The sequence below is a fragment of the Topomyia yanbarensis genome, chromosome 2 (genome assembly GCF_030247195.1).
Source record: "Topomyia yanbarensis strain Yona2022 chromosome 2, ASM3024719v1, whole genome shotgun sequence".
Taxonomy (NCBI): Eukaryota; Metazoa; Arthropoda; class Insecta; order Diptera; family Culicidae; genus Topomyia; species Topomyia yanbarensis.
Genome location: NC_080671.1, coordinates 332,695,992 through 332,710,808, shown reverse-complemented (window position 1 = coordinate 332,710,808; position 14,817 = coordinate 332,695,992). Strand labels below are relative to the sequence as shown.

Here is a 14,817-nt window from a genome sequence, read left to right as displayed (position 1 = left end):
CGGGAGTGTGTAGCAGTTTGGGTAAGCCCTTTTTTAGTTTTACAATATCTCTAATTATTAATAAGTTTAATAATCAAAATGTTACTAAAAGATGCAGTAATAACAAGGGCGTAATAGAACGAGCACTACATCAAATATCTTTTATGATTGAACATTAAAAAATACCAAGAGGCTTGGCCTGACAGAAGGTGAGGCAGATTTCAACTCGCCAAACGATAATTATCAACATGATATGACAGAACTTTGACTGATATTTTTAGACTATTAGATTCTAAGTGGCATTTTATATGGGGGGACCCGGGGCTATTAAGACAGTGGTGGTAATTCGGACCTCCTCGATTTCTCAGAAAATAGCACGACTTTCTGACTATCGCACATATTCGTGAAAACGTTATTCTGAAACAATAATTTTGAGAGCTGAAGTTGATTCTTTGTTATTTGTAGAAAGGAGATACAACGTGTTTCGTTGTTTTGCCATTCTCAAAACAAAAATCATTATAATGAAAAAACCGTGATTAAAGCAATGAGATACATTCCCAAAAACGCTATCGCATTCAACGTAGCCCTAGATACAATACTATTACTATTGTTTAAAAGAAGGCAAAATCTTGTATTTTAAATTCATTAACTATTTATTGTCATAAGAAGGTAATTTAATTCGAAATGATGAGAAATCCATTAATACACTTTTCATGTGGACTGATTTATTTAATAATTTAATTTGAATCCTAAAAATATTTCTAATGAACTGTATATTGTCAAAAGTAGGGTTCGTCGCGGTGCGGATGTGGGCGGTAAATGGATAGTCCGCACCGCAACCGCAAAAAAAAATAATAAAACCGCACCGCTTACCGCAACTGCACTGCATTTACCGCACCGCACCGCGCGGTAATGCGGTAAAATTCTGTATTTTTGAAAAGTGTGTTGAAAAATTATTCATTATTTTGTATAACAATATATAATAAAATATTATTCTTATTTACACGAAAATTAACTTTGACGGACTCCTCAGAATGTAACATTTATTAAAAAATATCAACTTTGCAAGTTTTATTAATAAAATGCCGTACATTTTGAGATAAATACTTTCGAAATAAGGTAAATATTAGCATAGCACTGAAGTCCTATGAAATATAGCTGTATTTCATCATTTTACATACAAAAACGTTCTTCCGCAGCAATTAATAGGAAAACTTTTAATTTAATTAGCAGACATCATTCTACACATAACATAACAAGAATCCAACCCATCTCAACCGGTACAGAGTTGTTGAAGGACATTTGAAAAACTGCAAAAGATGTATGATTTACAGCATACAGCAGAAATGTTATTACGAATAGAGGATTTTAGGAACAAAATACCTCATAACACTTACTTCGTATTTTTCAAGAAATGGATGTATTCTTATTCAAATACTAAGATTGCTCCCTTAAAATTGTATAAGTTGTAATTTTCCATAAATTGGATTTGACAGTACAATTCAATTGTTTTCCAATGATTGGAATGCATTTTATATATTTGAAAAGGTTCGTAAATTTTTCAAGGTGTTCAAAAAATGTTGTAAAAATAATGATGCCAAATTATATTGGACACAGCTTATAGATTTTATTTTTAAGTAAAATTCAAATCATTGTCAAGTCCATTGAAATTAGAGCAATTAAATGTTTATTATGTTTCCCTATTGTAAATTAATAAGTTGCGTCGTTCTTAAATGGTAAAAGTCAAAGTTTTAATTCACTTTTTAATGCAGACTGCAGATTTTATCAATTATTTTTTTAAGTGCGGTTGCGGTAATACCGCGCGGTAAAAGCACATTTCCCGCACCGCATCCGCGAGAAAAAGTGTCTCACCGCACCGCAGTTTTTGCGGTGCGGGTGCGGTAAATACCGCGCGGTTGCGGTAATTATCGCAACCGCGACGAACCCTAGTCAACAGAAGCTAACAGGTTTTGGCCAATCTTAAAGAATTTCGTAAGGATATTAACATTAGAGAGATTCAAAAAATATTCAAAGGAAGGTTTCCGCCATGTTATTACCAAATTGATTTTCTATATGTGAACTAATTCTCAACTTTATGAACATTATTCATAAAATCAAAGGTTGACTCATCATGTTATTCATAGATTTAGGATCACCAGTTCACAAAATGAAAATATTCTGGAAATTTTCTCGTGAACTATTTCACGAAACTCGGAATTTTATTTATGAATCCACGGGGTCATACACTAATTACGCAAGGGAATATGAGGGGAGGGGGAGGTTCAAAATATCTTACAAATTCTTATCTAAGGGGGAGGAAGGGTTTGTCCTTTCTTACGTAATACCATAAAACAAGTATGACAAAAATGACATCAATAATGAAAATATTATTTTCAAATAAGAAAAGGGAACTATTTTTTATTTCTGCCATGAACACGTTGTATGTCAAACAAAACGAGCACATATTGTACACCATTGAAGTGTTTTGCTGCGGCAGGATATGATAGTTAAATTAATTATGGAATTTTGTTGATTGTTGCCAACGTGAGAAGCGGTTTAATTGTCGATAGTGTTGGAGCAGTTACAGCAATTTCTTGACTCAGAATATGAATTACAATTTAAAAAGTGTTGATACCGTGTTATTAGGCTAACATCCTTTTTCAAACTTTTGCTTTAAATTCGCAAGGTATCCAGAAAATGCTCTGTCAAGGATCTTGTAGACCGAATATTTCCAGAGTGTGAACTTTATTTTACTTAAAGAGAATTCGAAGATGGCCATGTCGGATCTATGTGTACGATATTTTCTTGTAATAATTCTACATGTACATTATTTTCTTGTAATAATTCTACATGTATCGCTACCTCATTGTTTAATTATTTAACAATATGACTTTTTAATTACGAAAATCATGATATAGATCTTATGTAGGAGGAGGGGGAGTTCACGAAAATCTTACGAATACTTATCTGAGAGGAGGGGGAGGTTTAGAAATTCCAAAAAAGCCTTACGTAATTAGCCACGATCTAATATCCATACTCATGAAATAGTTCACAGAGTCATAAAATATTATTCATGTACTCGTGAACTAGTTCATGATACCTAATATGTCACGTTCTACGTGAAGTAGTTCACAAAATCATGAAATATTATTCATATTCCTGCACCTGATGATACCAGTTCACGAAGTCATAAAATATTATTAATTTATTCGTGAACTGGTGCGTTATTCCTAGTGCAATAGTCACATCAGACCATTCGTGCTCGTCAAATAGCTCACAAAATCATGAAATAATTTTCATAAATCGGTGAACTAGTTCATGATTCCTAGTACATGATTTATTTACTATATATTTGGCGTGCTTGTGATATTTAGAATAAATCCCCAATCATTTTCAATTTCATGCAACATGATAATAAAATTTTCACGAACTATTTCGCAGAATTTTGAGTATTATTCGTGGAATCATTTTTGTTCCATGCACTTTTTCGTGAAATGTCCAGCTGCTAGCGACCGGTAATAGGTACGAGCAGTAGATATAAGAAAATTATAAGGACCTCGAACATCGTTATTAATTTGATAAGGTTCAGTGTGATGTCCGCGGGCAGAAAACGAAAACTGCGCTGAGTACCCCAAATTGTGTTCGTGATACAGCTAACAGAACAAAATACCGCGAATCAGTCTCACTTCTAGTATCTTGTTCATATTGTCACGTTACACCGAGTAAAAAACCCGATAGTAACCTTGTAGCCGGGCCATGATCCAAGAAATTTCGTCTTCTATTGTTTAATTCATCACTGACCGTCATATGAATACGATCAATGAAACGCATCAAATAAACTTTGATCCAAGTAGCTACCTCGAAAGTCTGAAAATAAATTATAAAATTAAAAAAAATATGTGTCGACACAAATATATCAAACGCGAAACTCAAAAAAAAATTAATATCGAAAGAAAGGAAGAATTTTAACAAATGTCAGTACCAATAGTGCACCAGGATGCATGAAAAATTGTCCCAATTTTTAAACGAGTCCCTGTTTGGCATAGAGACTTTCGGTTTAATAGACAATAAGACATTACATGATCATTTGACATAAGTACAATTTGACATAAAATATGAAAAAAACTCTCGAAAGTATTGTGTACTATGTTTGAGTAAATTGAGTAGACCGTAGGTTTACGTAAGAAATATTTCAAATGCAAAAAAAGGATAAATGCTTTAAATCTCATCAAACTTTATGTCGAAATGTGCAGTTATTACGATTTTAATACAGATTTTAAAAAAGGTCGAATCGACCGATATCTTTGAGTATATCGAGCACACGAGTAGCTCACAATTTACTTGCAAGATTTATTTGCATACAGATTCAAAAAACTGCTCATGTTTGAAAGAAGCAATCAATCCCTATAGTTGAGAGATCACTGTCTGATCTTCAGCAGTTTTACATCATATCAGTTTCTAGAGTTAAGTAATGTGCAGTGCTTTGACTTCACCACATGACCTTAGTATTATTTTAAAATCCATCAACAAGTGCTACGTACAACACGGTTTCATTCTATTCTATCCCAGATGTTAAAAATGGTGGTGCTGAAGCCGTAAATGCATTTGGCGAGTCCTGCCTTGAAAACAATGACATGATCGTGTTTGAACGCAACGAAAACTCGATGATGATGATGGTCCCACCTCATACCCCCACAAAGGTGTAAGCTGAAAGATTTATCTAGAAGATAATTAACATTTTGATTCGTAACAAACCCACTTAACAAAAAAACGGAATGGTTCAATTTGCAGGCATGGCCTTTTCTTCAAAAGAACGTAATCAGATACATTTCGAATATTCCACCAACAACCAGGGTTCATCAAGAAAATTACTATTCCGGAAAGATACCTGATAGAATCGGGCATTGAACCGAATCACTTCCATTTCCGATAATTCTCTGTAAGAATCCTCCCACCTGACCAAGACATCGGTACTACCACCTGCTCAGGTGAAAAGTGACGTGCCTAGTGGCAATGCAGAATCCAGTCGAGTTATATTATCCACATCAGACCCCTTTACTGAAAGTTGCCTACCACTAAGCCAAGGCCAAGGGATATTCATATCCGGGACTATCCTAGATTGAACCTGATAACTTGTTATATCAGAAGGAGTCATCAATTACCACTATCGCAATAACCGAGATTAACTCTATTGTCGAACAAAGCCAACACAACTCCATCATCAAATCAGACCTTGATCACAACAAAAGCCTAAAAGCTTCGATTCAAGCCGATAAGCTCTTAGTACTGGTCACCATGTTCGATTTCAAGTTGGTCTCTTTCTGCCCCTGTGTCTGTCTCGAATACAATGCCCCAATTTACGCCCTTCGGTGCGTTCAACCAAAATGGTAGACTTTGTTCTAACCATTGGCTTCAAATGGGTAGGGTGATAATGTAAACATGACGAAAATAGGCTAATTACCCTATCTCATTGTTGAACTGTCTTGTTTGAGTCCTCGAGAAGATAGTCTAAAACGTTACGTATGCAGCTGATTCTCACTTAATCTCGGAATGTCAATATGAATTTGCCATGGAACAATCTACTACATATAGCCACTTGGCTTACACCTCAATGTTGTTTCCTGCTATCGAGAAGTGTAAGCAGACGGACTTAATTTATTTCGATTTTTCAATGGCTTTCGAAAAAAATACCAACATCGCAATTTGGAAACCGCAGCGGCCAGGATTTTCACTTTGGTTGGCTAATTTGTTGCAGTCCTATTTGTCTGATCGGTACGCGTTTGTTAGGATTAATAAGACGCGCCTAGCATATTGAAAATGTCCATTGGCATCCCGTAAGGTAGTCATATAGGCGCTCGGGCATATCCAATCTGGAAAACGGATGTTCGCTGATGATCTAAAACTTATTTGTTCCATCGCTACGGGACTTGACACTACAGAACTCGAATAGACAGCTGTACTCTTCAAGAGTGCTGCATGCTTAACGGAATGAAACTCAACATAAAGAAATGCCAAGTTATAAAATTCGGACGTGTGCTGAGTCGGTGTCTGTAAATATCTCCGTCAGGTCGAGTTGTTTGAAGCAGTTTGTTCTACCTGTGATTTTGGAGTGCTCTTTGATAGGTAATTGAGCAAAGCGACTAGGCATTTTAATACGAAACAATACAGAGTTTGATGATTTCTACGCACTTTACGGTGCTCTGATTAGAAGTGTTCTGGGATAAGCAGTGGGTGCCACATCACGTTGCTCAAAGTGACCAATTAGAGCGCGCACAAAGATGTTTCGTGAATTTGAACTCAGGCAAGTAGCGTGGAACAATTTCGTCAGTTTACCGCCGTATTCCAACAGATGCTTGGTGTACAGATTTTACGAATTCGCATTATTTTTCAACACAGAATTTTAGTGTTCGGTTTGCTGTTGGGTAAATCGACAGCCCATATCTTTTGTTTAAAACTTGTCTAATGTCTAAACTCTAAATTGAAATTTTACAAACATATCGTTCTTATAAAATTTACAAATTGGTACATTTATCCGAAAATCTGGATACGCCGGCACCAAATGAATTCATCCGATTTACTTGAACAAGTGCTTAAAAGGACGGACTTGGAGTTTCGTCGATTGAAATCTTGAAAGATCACTCTGTCGGACATCTAACGGTAAAGATATTAAAAGGTTTTTACGCGATAGGTATCCACGTATAAAATGGGACTTGCTTGTATATCTCTAATTCTAGCTTAAATCAAGTAACTTCCATTGCAACATATAAGTTCCAAGCTGGAAAAATACGGGACAATCTTCTTTTGCACGTCTTCATTCAAGAGTTTAGTTTTCATAATATAACTACAAGCAGCCAATTCGAAAAAAATAAATCTCCCTCCCAAACGTTGTTTCTAAGTAAATCATTTTAAATACAAGCACTAACAGAATATATTGAAAATTACCTTTCCGAATACGCGTTGGCTGGCCTGCGTGCGGATGTTGCTGTGTCGGCTGGAATGCGGTCTGCGGAGGTTGCATCACGTAGGACATGATAATTTGCTGGGGAGCTACGTGCTGTTGACCCGGATAGGGATTCTGCGGCTGAGTCATCACTGGTCCAGGTGTTTGTGGTGTGTGTGGGCTAGAAGACGTGTGACTTTTAGAGAGATAACCATTAGAAAAATAGATTAGTACTTGAATGAGTTCCCTCTTCCGCAGATGGCTGTGTTAGTTTTACAGAATTGACAGGGCAGTAGCGAAATGTACACACATAGAGCTCATTCATAGATTGTGCCCGTCCAAGACAAAAATCGGCATCATTTTTGGAATTCCCTTTAGGAAAGTGATTTTCGTATCATTTTAATTTAGTTATAAATTTAGTCCCAAATATGACAACTATTCATATCGCTTAACTTCTCCCTGAACGCGTGGCGTAATCTATGAATCGCTCCATTACACTTCTGTAATGAATTTAGAAAGAAAATAAATATTTCTCTGATTGATGTGTAAAGCCGTAACCACAAAGCACCAACTTCCGATAAAGTCAGAACCAAGGTCAATACTTACCGTGAAGGATTGGGAGTACTGGGGCTACGAGGAGTAAATGGTTTAGCTGCTGGATTTAGCGTGAAAGTCTTTTTCGGCGCAACCTTGGCCGTACCATCCGAGTTAGTGCTTCCAGACCCATTGTCCCCGGTCGAACTGTTCTGGCCGGAACCATTGGAGTTGGTTCCAGTGCTACTATTACTGCTGCTCGATGTGTTTATCTGGTTGTTAGAGCTATGTACAGGGGGTACCGTTTGCGGGGGTGTTGTTGCTGCGGATTGGTGCTGCTGTTGATTTTGGAGCACTTGTTGTTGCTGTTGCTGTTGTTGAAGTGGCGGTGGTTGAGATTGTGGTTGTTGTTGCTGCTGTTGCTGTGTTTGTTGAGATTGAACCATATGTTGAGGTTGATGTTGGTGCACCATTCCGGAAGGAGTTTGGGAGGATTGATTCTGCTGTTGTTGCTGTTGATGTGACACGTGATCCACAGTGTGCTTCTGAACCTGTGCAAGAGGGGGTGAGGACTCCATTGGTGGTTGGTTGGGTGATGTATGGTCCTGCTGTTGTTGCTGTTGCATCTGTTGTACGTTGTGTTGTGGGGGAGGTTGTTGGTGAACGTTTTGCATTTGCGGCTGCTGTTGTGGTGGAGCCAACTTGAAGTCTTGGCCGAACTTACGCAGATTGTCAACCTCCATGTCACGCGATCGAACAACCACTTGGCGCTGCGCCTGCGGTGGAGGTTGCTGCATTTGCTGCTGCTGGGAAGGAGCAGGACCTGTAGCAACGCTAATAATGGGCGGGGGCAGCACAACGTGATGTGGTTGAATGACCACCTGAGATTGAATCTGCTGATCGTTGGCAACCACCGGTGGAGGTGGCATATGTGTAGCCACGGCGTGATGTGGATGGGTGACATGCATTGGTGGTTTTCCCATCGTTTGCATTTGACCAGGCATTTGCTGGGGTCCGAGCGATGGCGGTGGCTCGTTATAGTTAACCGTGGCAGCGCTCGGATACTGCCGCACGGCACGCTGAGGCAAAGGCTTAGTGTTATTATTTACATTCATGCTATTGCTATTCGACATGTCCCCCCTTCCGCCATCACCGTTCATCTTGTTCATGTTATTATTACTATTTACAACTGAAGATTGGTTATGCTGCTGTGGTGGCACTTGCTGTTGCTGCTGCTGTTGTTGATGGGGTTGATGCTGAACGTGACCGTAGGGCGATTGATTAGCATGCATACCGTATTGAGAGCCGTGTGGGGTTTGTTGTTGCATTCCGCCACCATGCTGATTGCTTGGCGGAGGAGGTTGAGGCTGTGATTGTGCCTGCTGCATTTGTTGCTGCTGTTGTTGTTGTTGTTGCTGCTGCTGTTGTTGTTGCTGTTGTTGTGGGTGCTGTTGTTGCTGTTGCTGTGGAGGCATTGACATATTGGGATAAATATTCTTGTGAGTCAGCGCTTGTGGGCTTGGTGGTTGCTGTAGTGGCGACTGTTGTTGCTGTTGTTGTGGCGGAGGTGGCCCACCGTTATTTGTTAACGGAGGTGGCGTGCTTCGGACAGTCAACTTACCAGCTTGTCCCGATTTGCGTTTGGCGGGTACAATGTATTTAGCGTTTGATGGCATCACTGAGCCGTTACCTTTATCGTTCATGCTATTGACGCTTTGTGCAGGCGAGAGAGATGCTGCCGATGACGGCTGCGGACTGGAGTTCGACGGCCGAGACACAGCAGCAAAGGCTGATTCTTCGTCACCGTTTTCCAGGTCAATACGATCCTTGTACACAGGATTATTTTCTATTTCATTAGCAATTCTTTCTGCTTCCGTTTCCTGTGCTTTGAAATCGTCAGAATCTTTTTTCTGTATCTGTACCGTGTAACCGGACAGCGACTGATCAAACGTTGACTGTACACCGTAGATCGTCTCGTTCTTGTGAAACATGTCATTCACGTCCCACCCATTGGCATTGGCATCGAGTTCCAAGTTGAACTCACAGTCGCCATTCAGTGTGCCACTTTCGTCCCACGGTTCGAGCTCTCGTTCCTCCGGCCGGCCGTTTCCGTTACAGCGGGAGATGGCGGTGTCTGTCTTGAATGTATCTCTAGTGGCGTAATCTAGGTCGACGTCTTTGGCAGAAATACTGACAATGTCGCAGGGCTTGAAGATGAGCCGATCGACTACCGAATCTACGATAATTTTGCTATCGTTTTCCGGGCTGATATCAATGCGATGTGCCATTTCCAGCACAACCTGCCCAAAGAGAAAAGAAAATACAAGAAATGATTAGAATCGATTTTCATTTGGACAACTGACTACATCTAAAATATGTGTAATAAGCACGTGGATGTTTTTTTTTCCCTGATTAAGGAATCACATTGATTAGTTTTTTTCGAATGGAGAACGATTATTATGATAGAAGTAGTACCAACCAGATAATTAACATCGGATTGTCTAGGATTGCGTCGAATCCAGTCCGAATGACGTCTTGGTAATCCGTGATAAATTCGTAATTGAGTATCGGAATAGAATTACAAAGAAATATTTGCCATACGTCCAGAATATAGGCTTTGAAACACACCTGTATTAAACCACGAATTAATAGCGATCAGTCTACTGAGTAACAAAAACTCGCACAAAGAATTCATGAAAAAGCTACACCCCAGACAGCGAATATCACATTTTATTTGAAAAGTCCACCCTTCATCCTATGTTCCTCGGCCAGCCCAGTACATAACTGCATCGATACATATGGCGACCTACTCAATGTGTGTCATAATATGGAAGAGCTAGCAGAACTCTGTTCTTAGTGCAAAAAACGACAAACTGAATCAAGAGTTTGCACAATGGGATGCCTTATTGGATATAAGCAAGTACCTACTATATGGAGCAAAAGGACCTTCCAGCCATATCGAGTCTTGTGAATGAAAGCAGCATAAAGAAGCATAAAATTGTACAGTGGAAGGACAATGAAAAAGAACGACGAGACTGCCATTCCGTGGTATAGCACGCAGAGGTTGCAGCCCGTGTCATCTTTACCCGTTTACGTGAAAATCGATAACACGCTGCTGTTCTATTCATTTCTTTGGTGGTCCCAATTTTGCGAGTTGATAATTTAATTGTTCAGACATCGGACTCGACCAAATAAATAACAGAGTGGTTTGACCAAACTCACACAATAACATCGCTCAATTAACCTGTTTTAGATTGAACACTACTTAGTTTTAACCCTGCTGAGTAGTTTTGTTCGTGGAGCTCAAATAAAAAGTAAACGTAACGAAAATAGATATGTTGTTTTATTTGTTCCAACATTACAGTATATACTATACATGCCGTTCTTCACATAATTGCCCCTGTCGAAGTACTTACAGTAAATAAAACTATCAGGAAAAGCTAGTTGTCTCATTTATTATTTTTGAAGAGCGTGTTATATAGTTATGGTTGTAGATTTATTTTATCAACAAGATTATGCGGACGGGGACGAAACTAGCCTAGATGCAATGTGGCATCCGGCGGCTGATGCAAGAATTAAACCACTCTGAATTCCTGTTCCAATGTCGTAAGAGGCGACAAAAATATGAGTTCTACTCTACAGTCATCGTTCATGTACCATTAGTCTTTAAGGTTTATCTGCTACGAGATCACGAAAGTAGTTGAACGTGGATTATCGTGAACAATTCGAGCATTTATATATTGACGTGTTTGTCGCGTGTGCTAGCGTGTATCTAACTTCGCGTCCAAGAATTTTATCTTATAACTGTATGACCCTTCGCCTATTTGCGTGTATTCTTGAATGATCGCGCGCGGACCGTAAATCTGAACTTGTAGGTCCGCGCTTGAGATCACATTTATGAGTTTATAAGTGCTTAAATGTTCAGTTAATTACCGGAGTGTTTTCATGTTTGTGATATCGCAGACATAGTTGAGCATGGACGAAACTCAAGCGTTTGTATGTTAACGTATTTGTCGCGTCTGCTAGCGTGTATGCAACTTCGTGTGGATAAATTCGATTTTATAACCGTTGGCCATTCGCATACTCGCGTGTGTTCTTGAATGATCGTGCGCGGATCGTGAATCTTATGCTTAAGGCTCAAGTTACCTCAAGGCTTGGTAGTGTGCGTGAGAAAAATTGTGCTCAGCTTTTCCACCAGATTATCCATTTAAACCTTTTCAAAACTCTAAAAGAAGAATATCAGTCGATTTATTAGATAATCACGATTCAATTCATACAAAATACCTGCTGGAAAAACCATCGGCTTAGCGGAATGGTCCTTTTGAAAAAGTGGCTGTCGTTTTTTCATTGCGTTGTTGTGTTGCGTACCCCAGCGCGGTGTGGTAGTGTGACAAAAAATTACAGCCACTTTTTCAAAAGCACCATTTAGCGAAACTGATAGTTTTTCCAGCAGCTATTTTGTATGATTTAAATCGTTGTGATCTGATAAATCGGCTGATATTCTTCTTTAAGAGTTTTGAAAAGGTTTAAATGGATAATCCGGTGGCAAAGCTAAACACAATTTTTCCTACCCATATTATCCAGCGTTCGAAACTAACACATGCTCAAAAAAGGTAACTTGAACCTTAATTTGCAGTACACGGTTCACTAAAAGGTACTAGAAGAGAGTATCACTAGAGTTCCCGGTCATGTCGCCAAGAAACGTGTTGTCTAGTAGATATGAAAACCGCCTTAATCGAAAAATTATCTCAAAACCGCAACGTGGGGGTTAGGTATAATGCGTATGCAAAATTAGAAAGAAATCGGTTTTGAATGGCAAGTAACACCGCAAATCATGTTTTTCCAGAGATGTTCTACAAAAAGCTTCATCACCGAGTCGCTTGTCGATATTTTTGCGCGAAAAAATTACGGAATGTTGAAATGATACATTATTAATACACAAAAGTTTTGATCAATTCGCTTCACCCAAAGTTCTAAAAAAAATCGCAAAAAAGAGACTTTTTTTCATACTGAAACTCTTCCCCCCCCCCCCCCCCCCTTAACAACACCACTCGAAGGAAGATCTGTTCTGACCAGATCTGACTTCGGAACATTATGTGAAGCGGAGCGTTTGAAGATCGCAGTCATCTCCAAGAACCCTGCTGCGCCCAATTGAAGATTTCTAGGCGGACCTGAAGGGGAGAATCTATTCGAACAGCTACGATGCAAAAACCGAAAATATCAATAAGGCGAGCAGAGTTGAAGATTATCCCATTATCTTTGTTTCAATGGCTATGACTTACTGTTCCGGCCAACTGTTGTTAGTCCGCTCGAAAGGGACGGGAGTCATTTGTGTTAAATCACAAATTGATACAGGAATCGATGAAGATCTGTCTTGATATCTTTTACCGTTTTTCCCATCCATCTGGAAATTGACCCTTTTTTACTGCAATCGCTATATTATACATTTTTTATTGTTTCTAGGTATTATATCCTTGAATCCGATCAATAAAAATGAAAATAGGTGTAGGTAATATGATGGGTACCACATAAGGAGCCCAGCAAGGGTGTCGACTCATTTCTGAAAATGAAATTCCCTGATTTTCCATGTTTTTCCAGACCTTTTCATAAACTTTACAGAGTGCTCAAACAACCAATTAAATTCACATTTTTCAAATTTTCTTGTTTGAGTTTACAACATGTAGTGCATTTTTAGTAATTTTTTAAAGATAACTTTTTGCAATGGGAGTATCTTCCATTTCAATTAAACACTTTTGCACTTTTAACTACCATGCAATTTAAATATTTCCAAATCTAAACAAGTTTTTTCATTCCTCTAAATTACTAAATAAAGAAATGTTTTTAAGATCACAACGCCTATGACGAATCCTGGATCAATGCATACTCTTGGATCCGACATCGTGGTGCTTATGGAAATCACAGACCAATAGTCAACACTCGCAAACGATGCTTCACCTAATTTCGGTCATTTCAAATATAGTTTTAGTTGGGACTGTAGTCGCATTTGCGATAATTCCGACACTGACATATGCACAAGTAAACTGGGAATAGACCACTAGTGAAAAATGGTTCCCAAGCCCTAGGCATAACCGACAAGCAAATCAGTGCATAGGGCCGTGCAGAAAAGGGGGACTCTGTATAAAAGAAGGAGGTAAAGTTCTGGGAAAATTGGCGGATCGCTATTTTTGGGATGAATTCCCTCATAGTGTTATGTTTGTTAGTCTGCGTGAAAATATTGTTGAGTCGGCGATCTCCCTTTAAGTAGGCACCGTTTTACATACATTATAAACATCCTTGAAGGTGGTCGCAACCAATTCTTATGTCAATTTGTAATGTAAGTATTGTTCACGATGAAATCTAAACACGTAAAAATACATAGGTCTCTTGAAATATTCAACCAAATATGAAAAAAAAAATCGCAGATGTCTCTATGTATGTTTTATCCAAAATTACATAATTTGTTGACAAATAAGATGTGCTTTCAAAAATGGCGTCGAAAGAAGTGCGTATTGGAAAAATTATTTGTGCGGTTTAAACGTAAATCAGAGATATCCAATTAGAATAATTCAAAAAAGCTTCGCTAACCGGCAAGTTCTGTTCACGAACTTATTCGGAAATTGTAAAGTAGATATTATACCAAATTTTCCTGTGTGGCAATGGATTACAAAACTTGAACGTAGAAGACTTCAACCAGCCTTGACGGCATGTATTATTTCTGAACGATAGAGAAGTCGAAGTTTCCTAAGAAATATTTGGTTAGGTAGGTCATCTGCAACAGTGGGTGAACCAATAAAAACTTCGCACCAACAGGAAGGCATCTCAAAATAACAATCCGGAAGATTGTTTACAGAAATAATTTTAGCCACTTTTATGCAGTAATAATGCACTTTTACAGTTCTGGCTATATTTGGCTTCTTCCCACTACGTCAGTGATGTTTTTCATGTTATGAAGCAAATGATGTCTATATTGCACCAAAAGACTCGAAATTACCGAACTGTCCAGAGCGACGTCCTCTCACGTGATGAGAAAGCAGTAGAAATGCCAACAGTACGTATCAAAGCAAGAAAAAGGACAAAAATTGTGGTACAAAGCAGCTCAATTACATATCCCTGATTTGCGTTTGGACAGACATACGTCCATATCCGTGAGAAATATTTCAGTTTTGGTTGAATATTACAAGAGATCTATGTGTTTTTAGGTATCCAAATTTTGTTACGAACGATCCTTATTAAGCCAAAAGTTAAATATTTTCATTTTGGTGGAAAAAATCATACAAAGGCGTGTTATCCACATAAAACAATTTTTAATAATGTTTGCGTTGTTAATACAAAATTATGGAGCACTTTCATCGATTTTTTCAGAA

The 14,817-nt window shown here is 38.6% G+C and overlaps 1 protein-coding gene across 5 annotated transcripts in view; it reads right to left on the bottom strand.

Annotated features, from left to right (window-relative positions):
* The window catches only part of LOC131683942 (ataxin-2 homolog), a 74,030-nt gene that overhangs the window by 17,435 nt on the left and 41,778 nt on the right, over positions 1-14,817 (bottom strand). For 4 of the 5 annotated variants that reach the window (XM_058966354.1, XM_058966356.1, XM_058966357.1 and 1 more), the window contains 2 exons: positions 7,526-9,753; positions 6,922-7,115 (listed from right to left, as the gene is read on the bottom strand). In XM_058966354.1, the coding sequence (XP_058822337.1) occupies positions 6,922-7,115; positions 7,526-9,753 (2,422 nt within the window). The remainder of the gene's footprint in view (positions 1-6,921; positions 7,116-7,525; positions 9,754-14,817) is intronic. The other variant, XM_058966355.1, reaches the window with a different exon arrangement.